The sequence below is a fragment of the Vanacampus margaritifer genome, chromosome 19 (assembly GCF_051991255.1).
Source record: "Vanacampus margaritifer isolate UIUO_Vmar chromosome 19, RoL_Vmar_1.0, whole genome shotgun sequence".
NCBI classification, from domain to species: Eukaryota; Metazoa; Chordata; class Actinopteri; order Syngnathiformes; family Syngnathidae; genus Vanacampus; species Vanacampus margaritifer.
The window spans coordinates 3,533,406-3,554,998 of NC_135450.1; the positions used below are offsets into that span (position 1 = coordinate 3,533,406).

A 21,593-nucleotide genomic window follows, 5' to 3' on the forward strand; every position below is an offset into this window, starting at 1 on the left:
TTTTCTGCATGCCCAGTTTTCACACAATGGCAGTTTTCCGAATAGCACAAAACTCTTGTAATTTTGCCAAAATCAGGCATTTCCTTTGAAGTGAGATAACTTATTGCTAATAGCAAGACTAACTATGCTGTATATATATATATAAAATAAAATAATAATTTGAATATTTCATATGACATAGTTAGAGGCTCAAACAAGCCCATAAGTCATAACAATAAAAAAAAATTATGCATGCATTTTGTATTCATTTATTAGCCTTTGGCGCCACCTAGTGGATTTTTGTGTTAACACTCTCAACACACAAATTCCTCTATTTTCATGTTTATGACTCGTCAAAGAAGCGATTGCATCAGTAATCACGGAAAATGCATTGTAACACATCAGGTTTACAGCATATCAAAAACTGTGATTTATAATGGGAGTCAATGAGCCAAAATCGGGCATTATTACAACAATTTCGGTGTGAATCTCTCCCTCCTGTTTGGTATAATAATTATAATAATATATAATATAATAATTATAAATTACAGCATGGCTCTAATTTGAACTTCTACATTTTTAAACAATCCTGGTAAAATGTCAGGTCCCTAGTGTATTTTTTTCAAATGCTTTTTCTTTGATGAAAAACAGAAAAAAGCCAGAAAATGGACAAATAACGCCCAGGGGGTGGGATGTGTCAACCTGGGAAACTTGTGCCCTTGCCTGCTTCCTATCAACCGCAAGCTGCGGAATTTTTTATTTCCTGTACACACACAGCCTCACCACCACCACTATATGCTTTTCGACACACACACATTTACACACGGGAATGTCAACTGCTGTTTTCAAAAGCGGGCAACTAAAAGCTGAGCAGGCTGTCTTGCAAAGTTGATCCTAGTTTTCAGTGCACCGAGAGGCACAATTTGGAACAATTTAGGTTGTGCACATAAAATGTGGTTTTCTGTTCTGGAGATGTGTGGAATCAAAGAACAGTCTTGTACAGTATGCAGCACCGTGCATGTCCTAAATCCATCACTGCTTCCCTTCCCTAATTATGGTGTAGTTTTAAATAAATGATCAATTATTTTTCTATTTTAAGTACACAAAGTGGTACCAAGATTTCAGTTTGGCCTTTCCTCAAGACAAGGTTTCAGGAAAGTCTTGATGAAAAGCACAGCTGTTTCAGGTTTGCACTTACTGTTTATCTTGAGGTCTATTTGATTTAGTCTTTTGACTTGAATATGATTGGGAATTCACTTAGAATCAACGTATTACACATTTTGGCAATCAATTAATAAAAAAAAGTTTTGCTAAGACTAGTAAACTGTGTAAAATTTCTCTCCATGTTCCTGTACATTTATGTAGAACAGATAACAGCTTGTAGTTCTTCATTCTTTCCATTAGAGACGGTCTGGTCTGCAGACAGGGACCACCATTTATGAAATTACACATCTCTTGGGAGCAATGAAGTTGAGTCTTGAGTGCTTCTTAAATTATGCAATTTGCAAATGGACAAATTATCCGGTTATCGGGCCCGATTTCCGATGACGTGATCAGATTGGGACATCCCTAGTCTGTTTGTCAAGTGAAATCTTCAAACCTTATCCAGATTAAGATTGTAAATACACTTAGCCTACAGCTCAACCAGTATCTGGTCGTGTATGCTTAATATTTTTTGCAGTATTTTGTAGTTTTGTTGACCGTCTTTGTGTATGTGTTAAAAATATGAGCAAGTGCGTCGGGCAGTGCTGGAAAATTATGGTGGACAAACAAAATATTGACCCTTTGGGTGTTTTCACTTACGGGCCGTATTCACATGTGTTGCCTGTAGAGCTGGGGAAAAAAGTCGGCCAAATCGAATAAGTCAACTTTTGAAAAATAAGTTCACTTAAATTTTCTGCCTCGAAGCTCCACTGCAACTACTGTATGTTTGGGGTGTCCATGTTTTATCCATGGACTTTTTTTTTCCAGATGCATGCAGTATTGAACGCAAAAAGCATTTGGGCTGTAATTATTCCAAAATATAACCTGCCACTGGGTTTTAGGTGTGTATCACTTAACTAGTAGAAGGCAGTCATGCACTAAACGTGCCCAGAAGAAGACAGGAACAGCAAGTTTTTGACCTCATGTAGCTAACAGCTAGAATCCTTATTAACCTCATGTAGCTAACAGCTAGCAGCCTCTACCCGTTTTACTCATGGAATAATGTTGAAGCATAGTCTGTAAGTGACTTTTAAGACAATATTACATGTGTAATGTAGACATAATCATGTATGTGTGAACTAAATGGTAGTTAGAGTTTGTTTATCTTAGGTGGTACTCGCTAGCGCGCTAATATTAATTGCAATTGCTGACCATTTAGCATAGGCTTTGTTTATTCATGGAATAATGCTGAAGCATCATCTGTCTTTGTAGTGCTGTCAAAGTTAAAGCGGTAACTCATTGATTAATCACAAAAAATTATCACATTAATCATGTATTAACACAGATTACCGGTAATCACACGATTAATTTTTACCACAGATGATCCTTTAGTTTGACAGTGGATGTTTACGTTAAAGGTAGCACAGGTTGTGTTTGAGCAATAAACATAACTACATGCATTAATGTAAAGCATTTAATAAATGTTTGCGTATGACATTCAGAATATTTGTTCATGTCAAAATATTGGGGTAATTTTTTTCTCCATTTTGAATTATGCAAGTAATTAACTGATTATAAAAAAGAGGAGGATGAGAGTGTGCAGCGGATCAAAAAATGTAGAAGACATCCTCATAATATTAAATGTAGAAAGAATGAACACATAACTGGTGCTCTTCAAAAAGCCTTTTTAATTAACTAATTAATCAATTAGTTGACTATTTGATGGACTGCTTTTTGTTTTAAACAACGCTTTATCTACAACCATATGGTGCCCGAAATCTTCACACACACATTCATACACCAGTGGTCGGCTTCTGCCATGTAGAACGTTGCCAGGTCCATTGGGAGCAAATCGGTATTCAGTGTCTTGCTCAAGGGCACCTTGACATGGTCTCAAGGGTTGAGGATCAAACCCACAACCTCACGGTTGGGAGGTGACCACTCTACCACTGAGCCATGCCGCCCCCTCTGGAATAATCAATAGGATAATTGATTTTAAAAAAGATTCAAAAGTACTACAATCAATGCAATAGCTTTATTTTGAGGGAACAATACATTTGCAGTGTCACTTTTATCACATACTGTATGTTTATGATGTAGCATCAGATGATGTGTTTCATGTTTTACTGTACTGCTATTACTACAATTACCAAAGAAGACTTGTTGGGGAGTATATAAATGTTGAATAAGATTAGCACTGACAATTGGCAATAGAATAGTGTTAGTTCAGTTTATGTTTTGGTGGGTGATGTTTTTGACTGACTTTTGTATCATACTAAAGCTTCCTGTTGATTACTTTGTTCACATTTTATTTAGCTTGTAATTGAATTGGATATTTTAGGTGCATTCATTGGAGGAATTCATTGGAGGAATGAATAAGCCCATTGATGGGGCATAGCAGGCCTGCTACATCAAGAAATGAGTGTAGGGCTGTGGGTCAATGCATTGGCACACTGAAGACCAGCTTCAGCAATAGAAGCTTTGTCCTTATCGCCGTTGCCAGTGTAGCATGCTTGAAGGATTGTTCTACCTTTACCGCTAGAGACAGCAAGTCCTCTTCCAAAACACACCCGTATTCAAATGTGTTGCCAAAACCTAACCTTTGAACAGCAAATAAGGTGCAGATGTTTTTGAACAATCTCACCACTCACCTGTAATCAGCATCAGACACCAACAACCGCATCTTGCACAACTGTTGCTCTAGATCACATGTGTCAAGAGGGCCTGAGTCCTGCATGTTTTCGAGGTTTCTTTACTCCAATACACCTGATTCAAAAATCAGGATAATTATCAGGCTCCTGCGGAGTTTGCTGATGAGCTAAAATATGAATCAACTGTGTTGAACGTGGGAAAGCTCTAAAACATGCAGGGCTCAGGCCCTCGAGGACCGCAATTTAACACCACTGTTCTAGATTGAGTTAACCCTTTTAATTGACACAAAATTCTTAAACCCACATTCCCATTGCTGTAAATAAACCTGTTTAGAGGTCAAATCTTTTAATGGTTTAAAATCTCAAATGATGTACTTACTTACCTGCTATTAGAATATTACTTTCCAGTGGTCATTCAGAAGTTTCTGAATGTTTAGGCCAGGGTCAATATATTTTTCCTAAGTTACTGGTAGCTCCAGACCTTTGAAAGATTTACGTACTGAAACTTTAAACGTGGTTGTTTCAAAACTAGTGATATCAAACTGGCAACTTTAAAATTGCTGTAAATTTTTGAGGTATAGTCATGTTATCATTTTAAAGAGAAATATGGTAAGTGTAGAATTGGATTAGATTAGATCAATAATTATTTTTTGATAATCAGTTAATCATTTAGATACTATATTAAATTAATATCTGAGTTTCGGTGTCCTCCATGAAAGCAGACTGATTCTTTGTGTTGATCCAAAATAAAACATTTGCTCCTATTTTGGAAAACAATGATCAATATGTTTGCCAATTTTCTGACATGTTAAGGACCAAATCAGTGAAAACATGTTTTTCAGTAATTGAAAATAATTGACAGATAAATGCATCCATCAATTTTCTTAACCGCTTGTCCTCACAAGGGTCGCGGGGGTGCTGGAGCCTATCCCAGCTGGCTTCGGGCAGTAGGCGGGGTACATCCTGAACTGGTTGCCAGCCAATCGCAGGGCACACAGAGACAAAAAACCATCCACACTCACAATCACATCTATGGATAATTTGGAGTGTTCAACTAACCTACCACACATGTCTTTGGAATGTGGGAGGAAACCGGAGTACCTGAAGAAAACCCACGCAAGCACGGGGGGAACATGCAAACTCCACCCAGGAAGGCCGAAGCCCGGACTCGATCTCACGTCCTCAGCACTGAGAGGCGGACGTGCTAATCAGTCAGCCACCGTGCCGCCACAGATAAATCAATTATTAAAATAATCGTTAGTTGCAGCCCTAATGTACATGCGCGCACGCACGCACGCACACACACACACACACACACACACACACACAGTGCTGCTCAAGTGCTGTTTGTGAACCCTGCAAGCATGGTCAGATTTTTTGTATAAAATATTAAAATAACCTTATTAAATGTTTAGTCATACCCCAATCTACAATGCTGACAATGAAAATAATAGACTTGAACAAAAAGAATGATAATATTGTCATTCATTCTTGAACAAAAGTTGTTGATTTAGAAAAACTCAGATTTCATGAGTGCAAAAATATGTGAACTTCTCACTTTATCGGACATTGCACCTCCTTTTGCAATGAGAACTTCATCCAAACACTTTCTTTAGTGATTTATCAGTCTTTCACATCTACTTTGGGGGATTTTTGTCACTCTTCCTTGCAAAATGCAGCCAGTTGAGAGAGGTTGGATGAGCATCTAGCATAAACTGCCCGCTTCAGGTCCCGCCACAGTATTTTGAAAGAATTTAAGTCAGGATTTTGACTGGGCACATCCAGAACATGAATCTTGTTGTTCTTCAGCCATTCCTTGGTTGTATTGCTGGAATGCTTTAGATTGATGTCATGTTGCACGATCCATCGTCTACCAGGCTGTAACTTCACAAAGGACGACTTCAAAAATGTCGTAGATGTCCTCATAACATTAAATGAAAAATATATTTATATACCATATATATATAAATGTATGTGTATATGTACAGTATATGTAGAGAGAAACAGTGTCATTCAATGCTGTGGAGTTTATAGTTTCAGTTTAATAGACCATTGTTATTGTGAACTCAAAGCTGACCTCCTCCCTCTGTGTCTCTTTTTTATTAAGTTCAGAGGGATTTAGAGATAAATGGAGCGTATACTCTGAGACAATTGCATAATGAAGCAGATAACCCCAAATGTCTAGTTGACATAATTTGGGTGTACTTGCAGTTTACCACAGACCTGCTCCTTCCCTGCCCCTTGAGCACTTTCTTTTCATGTTGAAATGTTAGCGAAACTCATGATCGTAAGAAAATGTTAACATTTCCTTTGTTTGTATCAAACTGGCTCACCTTTTTTCCCTCCCTGTCCCCCACCAGAAGCTGTTCAAGATGAAGGCTATTAGCTGCCACAACTAATGCCAAAGTCCTCTGACAAGAACAAGGCAGCCTGACCTGGCAACATACGAATGGCCCAGAGAAGCCACCATATTGACATTCAGGTTTTGCATGACCTGCGCCAGAAGTTCCCTGAAGTCCCAGAGGGTGTTGTGTCCCAGTGTGTTCTGCAGGTAAGCAGATTTTCAATCATTCATGCAAGCAAGAAATATTCATGGAAGGATACAGAGTAAATTTTAACAAAGCTACTCGAAGAGAGACAGTAGTGAATGACTTATGTCATTGTTGCAGTAAAAGCTTGATGATTCATGTGATTATAGACTCACGAAGAATATGTCACACCTAATAAACAAATTTGATTGCATGGTTCGTTTTGAGCTGGGCTGAAATCGCTTTCAACGGCCGAGTGACAAGAGCAACTTTCTTCCGTTCAAGAAATTGGGTACAGCTTCCCAGGTTAGCAAAACATCCATAAGGCGTAATTGGAACTTCCTGCCATTTTGACTGTTTGGAAAATCCTGGGTGTGCCTGATTAGTAGATCAGCTTCCGCATCGGTTTGCGTGGGCGTTAAAATTTGCGCCCATTTTATGTGCAAACCTACACTGCAACATCCCCACAATCTGTTTGTGCCAACACGAAATTTAGCGCCTGCTATTTGGGAGTAAATCTGGTACAAAAAGTACCAAACTTAATGGTGTATTTAATTGTTTGTAATAGTAATTGAATACCTAAATGTAGAAAATAAAGTCATTAATTCAATAAAAAAAAAAAAGCACTGTTTAATTATTTCATGGTCTGTGTTGCAGTGCTTCAGATTTTATTTTATCTGTCAAAGTCACCCATCATTAGGGAATTTCCATATTCCAGCTTTCTGGCTGATCGCTTAAACATTTGTGGTGTCGAAATAAATACCTGGGGTCAAAAGTTTTCAACATTGCTTTTGCAACTTACTGCAAGTATAAATGGACACTATTTCTTTGGAGATTTTCAGCACGAGTGACATTTGCTTGTTCCCCCCCAACCATGACTAGTTTATTGTCACAGGAAAAACAATGTGAAATGATTGTCTCTCCTTTTCGTAGCGAGACTGAAAGAAAAGTGAATGATTTCAACCAGGATCTAATAACTACTTATTAATTGTGGATGGATGGGTACATTATCTAATAATTATAACTTATTAAATAAACTAACCTTTGTGTTTTTTTCCCCTGTCCGTCTCTCTTTCAGAATAACAACAATCTAGACGCGTGCTGTGAATATTTGTCCCAGGTCAGTCCAGGCTACTTGTATAGTGAAGAAGGAAACATCACCTTTTCTGACGACCCCAACTTGACCAGGCTTCGTAATCACATGACCCAGCTGAACCTGGGCCTGCAGTCTCAGAATGTGCATGTGGCCCCAGTGCGAGACGGCCTGAGAATGAATGGCAGCCGGACTCTGGCCCATAGCCTGAGCGAAGGGCCCCTGCAGACAGGCCAGGGCCCGAACAGTAACTTCTTTCAGCAGGAGCCGCAGTCCGCTCCAGTTGAAGGGCCCCCCAGTCTCAATGTGTTTAGTGCGATGGAGCCCTCGCGCAAACCGCAGCCTCCACAGCACCTTGGACTCTACCCTCTGGGTGTCAAAGGAACGACCATGGGTCTCCAGCAAACACCACGTTTCAACCCTATTACCGTGACGCTAGCTCCACATATTCAGACAGGCCGCAACACTCCTACTTCGTTACACATACATGGCGGGCCACAGTCAGGTCTAAGCAGTCCACAGGGTAACTCTATCTACATTCGGCCCTATTTAAGTCAGTGTGGTACGACGCGGCAGAACCAGCAGCAGGGAGGCAGGGCCCAGTATAGCCCCACCTCTCAGCCTCAGCAGCAAATCTATCAGATCTCTCATCCTTCGTCCTTGTCAGGGTCATGGTCCGGCCCTCCACAATCCTCTTCCTCACATACCTCACAACATCATACCCAGGGCCACCAGACATCTCATGTCTACATGCCAATCAGCTCGCCCACAAATTCCCAGGCACCCTCCATTTTCCCCACTGGAAATCAGCCGTCCTCATCTGGCGTCTCGTCCTCTTGCTCGTCTTCCTCGTCGTCCTCCTCTTCCTCGGTCATGCCCACCTCGCTGTCTGCTATCAGCCAGTACAACATCCAGAACATCTCCACCGGCCCGCGAAAGAATCAGATCGAGATCAAACTTGAATCTCCTCAGAGGAGCAACTCCACCACAACAACGGCTGTGCTGCGAACAGGTGGTGGCTCACGTTCCTCGTCCACCTCATCCTCCTGCCCTTCCTCCTCCTCCTCTTCCTCAACTGGGGTTTCTACTGTCCCTAGCAACCCGCTCTCTATTGGAGGCTCAGGTCTGAGCCGTAGCCAGCCCACTGTTTACATATCTGCTAGCCCGCCCACTGCTGCTACCACGCCTTCTGAGGAGGCTATCATGGCCTCAGCTGGATCCCGTTCGCAACCCAAGTTTTACATTTCAGCAAATGCCTCCAGTGATGACAGTGGGGGTAGGAACCCTCCCACAGTCTACATCTCAGCTAACCCTCCACTGCAGGGGCCGCCAGGTGCGAGGAACATTGGGGGCCAGATGAGCATGGGCCCCGCCTATATCCACCACCATCCACCTAAATCCCGGTCCTCAGTGGGAGTGGGAAACACTGCTTCCTCGCCACGTGTGGTAGTGACTCAACCCAACACAAAATATACTTTTAAAATCACTGTGTCCCCCAATAAGCCCCCAGCAGTGTCCCCTGGGGTTGTGTCTCCGACCTTTGAGCCCAGCAACCTCCTCAGCCTACCGCCAGACCCTCACTTTGCGGAGCCAGACCCCCTCCATCTCTCAGACCCCCTTTCACCACACAACGAGAGACCAAGTGAGCCTCGCAGACTCAGCATGGGCTCTGATGATGCAGCATACACACAAGGTAAGCCACTGTGAGCCTTTACTCACACAGTAGAAGGGATAGGACAGGAATCAACTGCATGAATAGACAGCTTACTGATGAATAAGCAGGTTTAGCCTCAGCTGTCTTGTATTAAAGAAAAAAAAGTCACCCAGCATTAACTGTAGCATTTCATTACAATGAACGCTGCTTGATTGTTTTATGTGCAAGGGAAATTGGAGACTTTGAATTGCCGTATTGTTCATGTGACTGTGAATGTAAGTTGTCAGGCTGTCTTATGTCAGCCCAGAAAATGACTGATGACTTGTCCATGTTTGCCAAATTTTAGGGATACACTCACTGTCCCCGTGATGGGCACATGCGTTGTACACAATGAAGGAATTGATGTATTTTGCAACTTGGTTTAATACAAAAAAATGGGTTAACATCAGTCTTTTGGCATTGTGAACATGTTGATCAAAGCTTTACTAGCAGGTAAAATTAAATTGGCCTTACGCTTGGAACAAAATTATTGGCAAAGGTCTATCTTTGCAGCTGTTTAACAAAGTATAAGCACAGTAATCAGTTGATTTTTTAAACATTTTTTTATATTCGACTGTTAAGAAATTTAGGCAAAATTTCGCTGCAACCGTGGAAAGGTGCTGTTGATTCAGTCTCAAATGGTTTATAGTTTGAAGCAGTGTTTCTCAAATGGGGGTACGTAAAGGCACTCCAGGAGGTACGGGAGATTTTAAAAGAATAATTAAAACGTCACATCCATGCAAAAATGCTTTAGAAATAATTACTAAATTATGCAAATACATCAGTAAAATGTAAGTTCATAAAATAAATTGTATTCAACTTCATTATCCTAAAAAAAACGGACTCTCCCCATAGCAGAATGGTCGACCCAACCTGTCATATGCCGCATAGCATAAGATGTAAATCATTTCAAAACTTTATTTAAAATTAAGGTAGTTATTTATTTTTGAGAACAGATCTTAACTGTGACCCCAAAGGAGAACTGTTGGTAAAAATGTTTTGTGCACAAATCTATAATTAATTTTATTATTTCTTTCTTTTTTTAGTAACATCTTTTTATTTCCCAAAAGTTCAAGAAATTAATGAAATGAAGTTCCAAAGTTGAATTTTAATTGTTAAATTTTTACAATGCCCTATTTTAAGTCTTTTCGTTTTTTCACCCAAAAATGCTTTGCACTGGTTAGGGGGTACATCATTGAAAAATGATTGAGAACCACTGGTTTAAAGAATAACATGGCATCTTGTTCAGCCAGCCAGTGGACACATAGAAGAGGGTAATCGAGACCTTGGGCTTTTGATTGTTATAAGATTCAAATCATTAAAGGTGTATTCAAGGATCTTCTCAAAGTAGAGGCCAAACGTCCGTTTGTCACTTTTTTTTAAATGCGCACGCGGAAAACCATCCTACCAGCTCTCCTGCTCGTCCGGGGGAAACGCCTATCAAATGTCGGGAACGTGCAAGCTCATCTTTATCATCATCTTCATCAGTCTGTGCAGCCAGCCTCACTTCATAGACGGATGTCCATTTTCAAAATATGAGGTGAGATCGGTGGAGCTACAACGATGACTGGCTGAATCCGAAGCTTAGTGGCTACATGCTACAAACACTCGAAGTGCGTATGCGCAGCTAGGAACGAGCATGCACGACGTCATTAAGGCAGATAGATTGACGGGATCGAGAACCAATCATTAAGTTGGTTCACCTGGCAGACGCAGCAACAAGATCCTTGGATACATCTTTAACCCGGGTGATTCAGGAACTGATCAGCTCTAGATGATTTACACATTTAGAGCCAATTTTTTTGTTAGGCTTTTGAAAATGACACTGTTATTGCTTACATCTCATCGTTACAAACGGTGAACATGTGTGGTAAGTGTTCATGTCCAAGCATGTGCATGACATAACAACAATGGCGGTAATGTACTGTGCTGAGTACAAGCGGTTTGATACTTAAGCATTTTTAACCTGTTTTATAGGCCATTGTAAAAGAAAATCATGTTACAATGTTATTGTCTGTGCATAGACCTTTTTTTTAATGCAAAGAGAAAAAAAAACTTGGTCATTGTCATATAAACATACCCTTTTTAAAGATTTGATGTTGTTATGGTTTATTTTAATGCTTACTTAGTAAATGCATGTGACTGAAGAGTGAACTTTCCTTTATACAACATGCACATTAGTTTTCAGGATCAAAGTCTTGTTGTTGGAGCCATAATACTTTTTTTTTAATACCGCTGACAACTCTGAATTGTTTTTCCATTTGTCCCTGCCAAGAAGCTCATTTTATCACAAAGTAAGCTCTATTAGAATCATTTGTTGTTGTGAATGTACAGTCAGTTTAGAAAGTAGTCTGATAAAAGCAAAGGTGACTTATTCGGAGCCCCTGTGGGATGACTAGTGTGACTTGTCCAGTAGATTCTGCTCTTGCTGCGACCGCCAGAGCACAGCAGATCCTATAGTGAGTCAAATGTGTCGGTGCACACAAGTGTTTCCTTATTTGGGCTTTTGACTAAATTACATGTGAGTCACTAGCTGTGATTCTTACATTGCCGTCACTCCCAATGGGAGGGTCTTCACAATGGGCCTCTTTTGCTGACCCCCATCAGCACCATGCTCTTTGCTTTTTCTTCAAAAATATTGCAGCTAATCACTGTCTTGTTTTTTTCTAACCTTATTTAAATGTTGCTCATAAAAATTCAAATCCTCACATAGCTGTGAATTGTATACAATATATTAATTCAGACTATGGCCATGTTAAGAGTTGCCACAAATGTAGTCACTCCATGGAAGTCATTTGTATTAAAACGGATGGTTTCCCACACAAAAAGCCCCTTTGATTCTGTTAGTCTGTAGGCTCAGTTGAATCACACACTCTTTCAAAGGTAACACTTGACACCTTATCACATCGTGAGGTTGCAGACATTCCAGGCTCTGTTACATAACTAAATGAGGCACAGGCTGTTAACATATCTGTCAATGAAAGGTACTGTGCTTCTTTTTCTCAGCATTGTTGGTCCATCAGAAGGCCCGCATGAAGAGGCTGTGGGATGAACTGGAGCTAAAGAAAAAGAAGCTGGAAAAGCTAAAAGAGGAAGTCAATGAGATGGAGAATGACCTGACAAGGAGACGACTGGAGAGATCAAACTCTGCCTCCCAAATTCCATCAGTAAGCTTATTTCCGTGATTTTACAGACCAAGACCAATGGGCAAAGATACAGTGATGGGCTGAGAAAAAGAATGTCAGTTCTTCGATGACGCCCACTGTTGGTGAATGAGGCCCATTGTGCCCTGACAACCTTTGCCACTCCCTTTCTTCTATTCCAGGAATACATGCGGGTGACTTTATTGAAACAGATGGGATAGTAGTTACGGCTTCTATCAGAGGGCTGTTATGAGCAGAGGTGCCAAATCCAGCAGAAATTAAAAACCCTGCCACAGTTTGGCTCCGGCTACAGGTGCTTCTACTGAATCGGCCTGTGAAACACCTGTGGCTAAAGCCAAACTCTGGCAGGGTTTTTACTTTCTGGCCCTGGATTTACCACCTCTGGTTTTGAGGGTGAAATCAAATAAATGTTTAATTGTCTCATCGTAGTATTCGCCGCTCAGTGAGATACAGAGTTAATAAAAGTTGTAAGTCAAGGTATCGCTGTACATACACTACACACAAAACTTTTCAGGATTAACCTAAAATGCGCTATAAACTTTACCTCAATATGGCCTTCTCTAAACTTTTGATTTGAATGTACATGTCCAGTTGCCTCATGACTAATTAGTTGATCTGGTCTCATTCTCAGATTGAGGAAATGAAGCAGTTACGTTGCAAAAACAGATTACTACAAATCGACATTGACTGCCTCACCAAGGAAATTGATCTCTTTCAAAAAAGAGGTAAGTGTATCACTTATAATGCATATGTGTAAGGCTTAGTGTATCTGATGCGCTGAAAATAAGCCTAGACTGTTGGAGGTCACGAGCCCGGGGCTTGTCATATCCTCCCTGCGAATGCCGACAAGGTGCTACTATTGTAATGTTAACTACTGGTTCTTCCTGAATTGCATCCTGTAGCTGTTTAGTAACATGGGATTTATTGGCCCTCCGAGCACCCCGCTGCTGGCAGAAATAAAAACAGAAGCCAGCCACTTTGATAACAACTTGCATGAACAGTTAGATGTGAGCTTTTGAAAGTTGATACATACAGTAAGTTTGATCAATAATGATACCACAACACTGTGAACTATTTTCCAAGTTGTGATATGGCAGTTAGATTTAGTGTATTTTTTTTTTATGCCATTCATATTAAAATTTAAAATTGCCTGGCTTGAGTTTTCAAAAGCAATAGGGGGTGTGGGGGGCAACCTTTATTCATTTATTTAATATTTTATTTGTATTATTATTTTTATTTTTTATTTTTTTGGGGTGAGGGGTGCTTCTTGGTAGTTTATTCCTACTTATACAAAATCTCTCTGTAATTATACTGGGCCTCAGTTATTCATACATTTTCCTGTTCGCCATCGGGCCTGGTTCCTATCCCGTGGTTCCTAACCGAATAGCTGGAGTCCACAGTACACATCACCTCATTGTCAGATTCAATTGCAATTCAGAATCAGTTTTTTTTCCATGCAATTTTCTTACTGGGCACTACTTTTAGAAGATTTGTCATTTTTTCCGGTGTTTTCAGAAAACACGAAAAACTGAACCAAGTGATTATGCATTAATAATTTTATTTTAATGAATGATCTGTTTACCTAAGGACGAAGCGGATTTTAGCAGAGGTTACCAGCATACTGTAATCTGCATCCCACCCTCTTAGATATTTGCTTGAGGATGTGCCAAAGTTTCTGAACAGGGTTGAGATCACGGTAGGACGGGGGCCATACCATGAGTTTTTCCCCTTTTATGCCTATAGCAGCCAATGATGCGGAGGTATTCCTTGCAGCGTGAGATTGTGCACTGATGTGTGCCGTACAATTTTGAATTGTGACAATGGATAGATTAGTATATGGTTGGTGGATGGCCACCAAGGCTGCTACATCAGCAGGTATGTAGCGCATGTTTTGAGCCGGAATCACAGGGAGAGAGCTGGAGAGCTGAAGATGTGAAAATAACCTCTGAAAAGTATGTGGAGTTTCTGACTGACTACGGGCTTAACTCAACTCATCTTATTTTTTATTTTATTTTTATAAAAGAACTGGATTTTGCAAAGCAAAGTCATAAATCTGATGCATAAAAAAATAAAATAATAATAATTATTATTATTATACTTTAAATTAATTAGTTAGAAAGCCTGTAATTAACTCTTTGACTGCCAGACGTTTTCAGAAAAGGGATGCCGTGGGTGCCAGCCGATTTAAGCATTTTTGACTGATCTTTCAAGGTCCACAGAAAATTATGTGTTTGGACTATGGAAACACACATACTACCAAATGAAAGATTGGACTCTCATCTTTCATCAGAAAAAAAAGTTTGTTTCTACCTTATTCCGTTTTTCAGTAATCAACAATATAAAATGGTTAGTTTCACCTCTGTTTTGGAAAAAAAAACGCATTTTAACGTCTTTGGCACTCCTCCATAGGATTTTACTAAACGTTATTTAACGTTTTTGGCAGTCAAAAGAGTTCAATTGCTTTGCTTTTTTGTCGAGTCCTACTCTTTACATTAGGGAGGTATCGATATTAATACATAACAATACAATATTATCACGATATGAACCTCACAATGCGATAATTATTACAATATTGTGTGTGTGTGTGTGTGTGTGTGTGGGGGGGGGGTTAGGCGATATTGAAAAGCTCACAATATTATAAAAAAAAAGCTTGTATTGGAAAAAAACACAGTATTCTGTTTTTGTACATACAGTAATTTCTGGACTATAAGCCTCTACTTTTTTCACTTGCAATTCAACCCTGCGGCTAATACAAAGGCACGACTTATCCATCAGATCACAAGGGGGCACACTATAAAGGAAGTGCAAGAGCGTCAGGCAGAGCAAAACAAACCAAGTGAGTCCAAATACAGTACGAGAAAGAGAACGAGAGTGAGGCAATTTGCGCCCTCATTATGGAAAAGAAAGTAGCGGGAACCCGGTGCGGTAACATTAAAACATCTGCGGCTTACAGTCGGGTGCGGCTTATATGTGTAACAAACTCGAGCATTCCCCAAATTTAGCTAGCGCGGCTTATAGTCAGCTGCGCCTTGTAGTACAGAAATTACTGTAATAACAGCAAGTGAAAAAGAAATAGGCTTGGCCTGTCAATTTATTGTCTTGTGCTCCCATTGGCTCAGTGGCACAAAGTATCATGGTGTATGTAGTTCACAGTGCTGTGTTCGGCTGAAGTGGATAAAAAGTCTTGTTTTTTGTTTTGTTTTTTTGACAGAGATGTTGAAAAGTATTTGCCGGTATGACTGATTTAAGGGAGTCATAACCGCTGCAGTATTTCTGGTTTGAACATAGTTTTGTCCATGTGAGCAATAATTAGACCAGGTTTTCATTTTGGACTGTTTAATTTTCTTGTGTGTATGTGTGTGTGGTTTCTGTAGAACATAAAATAGAAATACAATTACAAACAAATCTCTCATCTATACCATCTATACAATGCTAATTAGCTGAGGTCATAATTAAACGATCCATTCTAGAGACACGTGTGTGACATTCACACAACAATTCTGTTGTTATTCCAGGCTTCAGGCTTGGCAATAATTGAGACCTTATAAATTATAGGATATTTATTGTGTCTTAGGTCAGCTCTGTCAGCATATATAAGTAGTTAAGCTTCATCCCTTCTCCAAGATTCTGAGGCAAATGTGCTTTGTCACAAAAACAGAATTTTGAGTACAAAGTACAAAATTCTTGAGAGGACAACACAATGAAAAATACAAGAAATACTATATCAATTAACACTTTATTAAGCTAAAATCGATATTTTTGTGAATAGCCAAAACAAACAGTGTATGTGAACGTTTGTGTATGTCACGTGCATGACCAAGTGTGAAATAGAGGAAATAAGTCCAAATCTATCTGTAAATACCATGCAAGAATATTATTTTTATGCAAATTACTATTAGTAATGTTAGCCAAACTACAATTAATAAACAATGTTCTACAGTCTGTTTGGGCTTACTACAATGCAGGAGTAAGCCAAACATTGGCACCAATGACCCCCACGATCACGTACGGCTTGAAGAAATCTTTCCAAAATTATATATATAAAAAAATCTTTCTGAAAATATATATGTGGTTGTCATGGCAATGGCAGTATTGTGTTTGCAAGAAATATTATTAGTATTCCTTTGTTTGTTTGTTTGTCTTTGTTTAGTCTGCTTTGTGCAGGAAATTGCACATTCGCAAAGTCAAATTTTTTTGCACTAAATTCAGGTCTGGCGAAAAATTTATTTTAATATGTGTTTACTTGTATTTAACATAGTATGAAAAATCTAGTGACAATCATTTAATATTACAATGAAAAAGACACAACACATTCATTGCAGGGCTTCAGTGAGTGTTCATAACATCCCGATGATTCCTGAAATATAATGTGAACAAAGCTTTTGGTTTTTGATCGTGAAAACGCTAACCAAATTGGAGTACAATGTTCTGAACCATGCCCACATCAATTGATTTGTACCGCTTAGTTGAAACTATAGTAAGCCAATTACACATCGCTAGTGTGTCTGTCTCTTCATACTGTATTCTATTTGAGGTGAGTCAGTTATTTATTGACTTGTTTTATTAAAACAATCATTATAGTTTGCAGTCCAGCATCATTCGAGCAGATTTAATTATTTGAGGGAATTTAAAATCAATTGTGAAACTACATTTATGGCCTCCGCTTAACCAGAAATGCAAATCCACTCTTAAATGCAGTTTAAAACTGAAAAGCTTTCTCTTTATCTATTTACAGGACCACACTTCAATCCAAGCGCAATCCATAATTTCTATGACAACATTGGATTTGTTGGTCCTGTCCCACCAAAACCCAAAAGTACTTTATCAGTTGGTAAGTTTAGAAGGATTGCATGGTCTACTTGCCTAATTTCTAAATTATTATTTATATGTAGAATATATCAATGCAATGGTTTGATACATCATAGTATACCATTGTAAACTGTGACAATAGTAAACGTTTGTTAAATTAATATCTCTCTGAGAGTGTCAATAAAAAATGAATATCAATAACTTTATCAAGTCTATTGGATGTGCAGGCATACCTAGTGTGGCCAGTTTGTGTATAAAATCCTCTTTAGCTTGTCCTCTCTTGAGTCACAGGTGAGCTGGAGCCTTTCCAAGCTGTTAAACAAGACACACACCTTAGATGTGGCTCATATAGACTAGCAACTATTCATACTTCCACTATAAAGTCTTATATTTACCTAATTTAGAGTCTTAAATTGAACAAATGTGCATGAGTTTAGAATGTGGGAGAAAACTAGAGTATTTGGAGAACACCAATGCTAACATGAAAATAACGCACAAAATCTACATATTAGGAAGTCAAGTAGCGCCGAGATTTGAACCCTGAACCTCAACTGTGGGGCTTTCCGGTGCCAGCGATTCTCAACCTACGTTCTATGGCAAATTAATCTGCTTTGAGATCATCGGAAAATTATCCAATTTCACTTAACTAGCCCGAAAATGATTTATTTATTTATCTTGATCTTTGTTCATCTATCTATCCAACGTTGTATGGTGACAGCAGAACATTTACAACTAGATGGCAGAAGGTGCAGTGGTGACTTGAGATACAAGTGACCCGACTCTTAAGTGTGTTTGTTTGTTTGTTTATTTGTTTGTTTGTTTGTTTATTTATTTCCCTGGCCACAAGTAAGGCACCTCACTTCACAACAAAAAAAAGACAGTTTGACCATTATAATTAGTTTTTTTTAATGCTTTTAATTTGTTTCTTTTTTTCATTATGACCTGAAGTTTACTGTCAAGCTCAACATAAAACAAAGAGAATGACACATTTATTGTGTATTCCAAACGACCATATAGTCTCCGCTACCTTATTGTTAATAGACATTACAATGGGAAACTCCATAGGTACACGGGCAGACAGTTAGTATCAACGTTACGCTTTAAGCAACCGTATGATATCTGAACACAAACAGTGCAACTCATGTAGACAGACCACATAATAGTCATGTATTCTTTATCTTCTGTGAAGAACGACTGATATTAGTGCCACACTGAGAAGCTGAGAGAGCAGCAAAGTCTCCAGTGGAGCATATCTTTATGTCTGTCTTTTACTGCCCCCACACTGACCCACACATGAGCAGCACAAACCGCATTGCAGGTGAAAATGTGACTTTTTGGAAAAAATATTTAATCGTGCCATTATTATGTTTTTATCCATCCATCCATTTTAGGAATATGTATATTATTCTATATTGCTATTTTTCTTATTTAAAGCATATTTATTTATTTATTAATTAATTCATTCATTCATTTGTTTGTTTATTTGAAGGTGGAATTTTTTTCTCTTTGCAATCGCTGATGTCGAATGTCAAGTCATGCATGCAGGCTTGTGAAATCAGGGCTGGGCAAAATTCTGAATTGTCTTGAGAATGACTGCTAAATTCCAAATCAGTTCTTGAATTTGAATGTGAATTTGAATTGATGTGGCAAACAGGAAGCAGAATTGCAATTAAATTTTGAATAGCAGTATATAGAATTGAAATTCCCTAAAGTCAAAGAAATTCATAATGCAAAATAAAAGTGTATGCAACTCAACTTAATGTGTTTAAGTCTCATTCTTACTGATATGTGAATTTCTCCTCATTAAACTGAATCCAATTCTACTTCCTGCAATCCAAATTCAATTCAACATCCTGTGGGGTGGAGTCCATTTAAATTCAAATTCATACATTGAATTGAAAATTTAATTCTGAATTTTGCCCAGCCCAGTGTGAAATGTTGACGCCACTGTTTGGAGTCGATGCACTTAGCGTTGTTTTACTCTCCATGGCAGGCAACAAGAGTCTGGCGGAGCAGGAGGAAGACGAGGGCACGCAGTGGAGTTGCACCGGCTGCACCTTCCTCAACCACCCGGCCCTTAACCGCTGTGAAGAGTGCGACCTCCTACGGGACTTCTGAGCCAGAGAGGCCGCCACGTGCCCCTACGCCTGCTTTTTACCACGGGAAAATAAAGGGCTTTACAATTATTTCCCTAGATGGATGAAAACCCTGATGGAGTGGAATCATCGTGCAGCCTCTTTCCTCCATTTTTTTACCCATCTAAAGTTTGCAGAATGCTGTCCTCCTGAAGGTTTGACTGGATAATGTTTACAGCTTGTGTTTCTTCCTAAAGGCAGGCACAGTTGGATCATACCTCACGTTAGACACTCAGATTGTGTGGGGTCCTTTTATTTTCACGCTCAACTTCCCCCTCCCTCAGGGGGGGCAAGGGGGAATGCCTTGCTGCTCCCATTTACAGTATTACGAGCATGACCCCTTGCAGTGTCACACGTACGCAACGGCAGGCACTGATGTGCCTTTTGCCAAACGGTATTTTTCCTCCCGCGGTGGCTTGTCGGGGATTCGGGCATGTTGGGCCGCTGCACTCGATCTGAAGGGAAAACTAACAGACTACTCGTGGACCTGGTTTGTTGTTTCTAGGGGATGTTAAAGGGCAAGCCGGCAGCATCACTGCCTTTGAAATGTGCCTCATACGCCGTTTTCCAATATGCCTTCCTTTGACTTCAAAAATGAAAAAAATGCATGCTTTGTGTACAGAAAGTCCCTTTTTACTGTACATAATTTTAGAATGTGCTTTCTTCCTCACACTATGAAACATTTGTATTTCCTGTAAGTATAGCTTAATAGACTTTCTTACTTGTTTAGTTTCCCTCTTATTAAACCAATAAGTGACACAACCCCACCCCCCACCCCCTTTGTAAGCATGTCAATTTCTGCAAGGGTTGCAGGAGCAGGGAAGAAATAATCTCACAGTCATCAGAAAGCGCCACCTGCAGTGGGTTCAACGTCACTCGTGTCAGTGCTCGCAGTTCTGTGGACCATCTACAGTAAAGCAACATTTTTCCCCCTTCTTCCCAGAACACCAAAAATGCCAGAAATCACAATAACAATCTGCCTTTTTGTTTTGTTTTTACTGGAATGTGGGTTTTAATATTTTGGGACAGCTACACTTCATTGCAAAAAGACATTTCCAGTACAATCTTCACATCTGAATGCTCCTCAAACAGCTAAAAAATAATAATAATTCCTATTTGTCAATGTGCGTCTATTGTGCTTCTCTTTTGTTGTGGTACTGAGGTTCATAGTGAATATGTCAAAAGTGTCCTTAATAAAGGTCAGAATTTTTACTTTGAGGGAAACTATAAAAAAAAAAGCACAACTTGGCTGTTCACTTTGTGTACTCTTTTTATATATATATATTTATATATGTATATATACAGTATATATATATATATAGCCTCTTTGCATTTAAAAAAAACTAATTGATTTGCATTTGTTCCTTTAATTAAAACTATTAAATTTGTATCTTTTCACACATATATTTTATTGTCAAATTTTAAATCGATCAAAAGTTAAAAAAAAAAAAAAAAAAAAGAGAAAAGAAATATGCCTCTGAAGCACTTAATGCCAAACATTTGTCGCTTTTTTTTTCCAGCCCAAAGAAAAACATTTCAGCTTCATCTTGGTTTAAAGAGACAGTTTATTTGGTTTTATCAAATAGAGAAAAAAAATAGAATAACTTCAATATCTAAATTGTTTCTTTTTGTTTTTATCTGGGAAAACTCTTTGTAACAGCTAAGTTATTTGTATAAATAAAACCATTTATAATAATTAAAAAGAGGAGGGAAAAGGAAATAAAATCTATTCAGATTTTTGGGAAAGAGCATGGGTTTGACTGTGTTGTGTTTTGTCCACTAGGAGGCAGTGTAGGGCTTCGTTTCAAGGTGTCGTGCATTAATTCCACCCATCCATTCTCTTACTGTGATAGAAGCCATTCTTGTCAAGCACCCAACCTCAAACTGATCATCATTGCGTCAACTTGGGGTGAGCATTTTATTAATTACTGAAGCAATACGAGAATCCCTGCGTTCTGAACTCCCGTTTCGATGCCACTGACGTGATAGGCTGGGTAAACCTATTGTATTGGAGGTGTGTGTGGGGATGTATTCTATAGTGCTTTTCATTTTTACACATTATATTTACTCTGAGGTGGGACTAAGTGGTGCATTTCTCAAGTCTTAGTTTTGAGTTTCAATGCTCAAGTAACTGGCAGATAACAAGCAGGCCTCCACTGCATTTCAAGCAAGTCATCACTTGTTAAGTCCCACACTCTTGCTCAGTGACACACTCGTTACATTGTGATTGAACAGAATACCAAAAAAAATTGTTTAACAACTGAAATTATATGCTGTATATCGGGTCAGTGTTTTGCAAGCTACTTAAAAAAAATTGTGTGCTAAGATACAAGCTATTGTACATTAAATGTAGCTAAACTATACTGGGGTATCTGAGAAATAATTGTAGCTACAATAA

General features: G+C 39.1%; 1 protein-coding gene across 3 annotated transcripts in view; it reads left to right on the forward strand.

Moving 5' to 3' along the window:
* The window catches only part of tab2 (TGF-beta activated kinase 1 (MAP3K7) binding protein 2), a 46,649-nt gene extending 26,210 nt beyond the window's left edge, over nt 1–20,439 (forward strand). For 2 of the 3 annotated variants that reach the window (XM_077553435.1, XM_077553437.1), the window contains 6 exons: nt 6,134–6,324; nt 7,380–9,087; nt 12,094–12,254; nt 12,883–12,976; nt 16,987–17,082; nt 19,054–20,439. In XM_077553435.1, coding sequence (XP_077409561.1) covers nt 6,223–6,324; nt 7,380–9,087; nt 12,094–12,254; nt 12,883–12,976; nt 16,987–17,082; nt 19,054–19,178 — 2,286 coding nt within the window. In that variant the 5' untranslated portion in view covers nt 6,134–6,222 and the 3' untranslated portion in view covers nt 19,179–20,439. The remainder of the gene's footprint in view (nt 1–6,133; nt 6,325–7,379; nt 9,088–12,093; nt 12,255–12,882; nt 12,977–16,986; nt 17,083–19,053) is intronic. The other variant, XM_077553438.1, reaches the window with a different exon arrangement.
* The last annotated feature ends 1,154 nt before the right edge of the window (nt 20,440–21,593 follow it).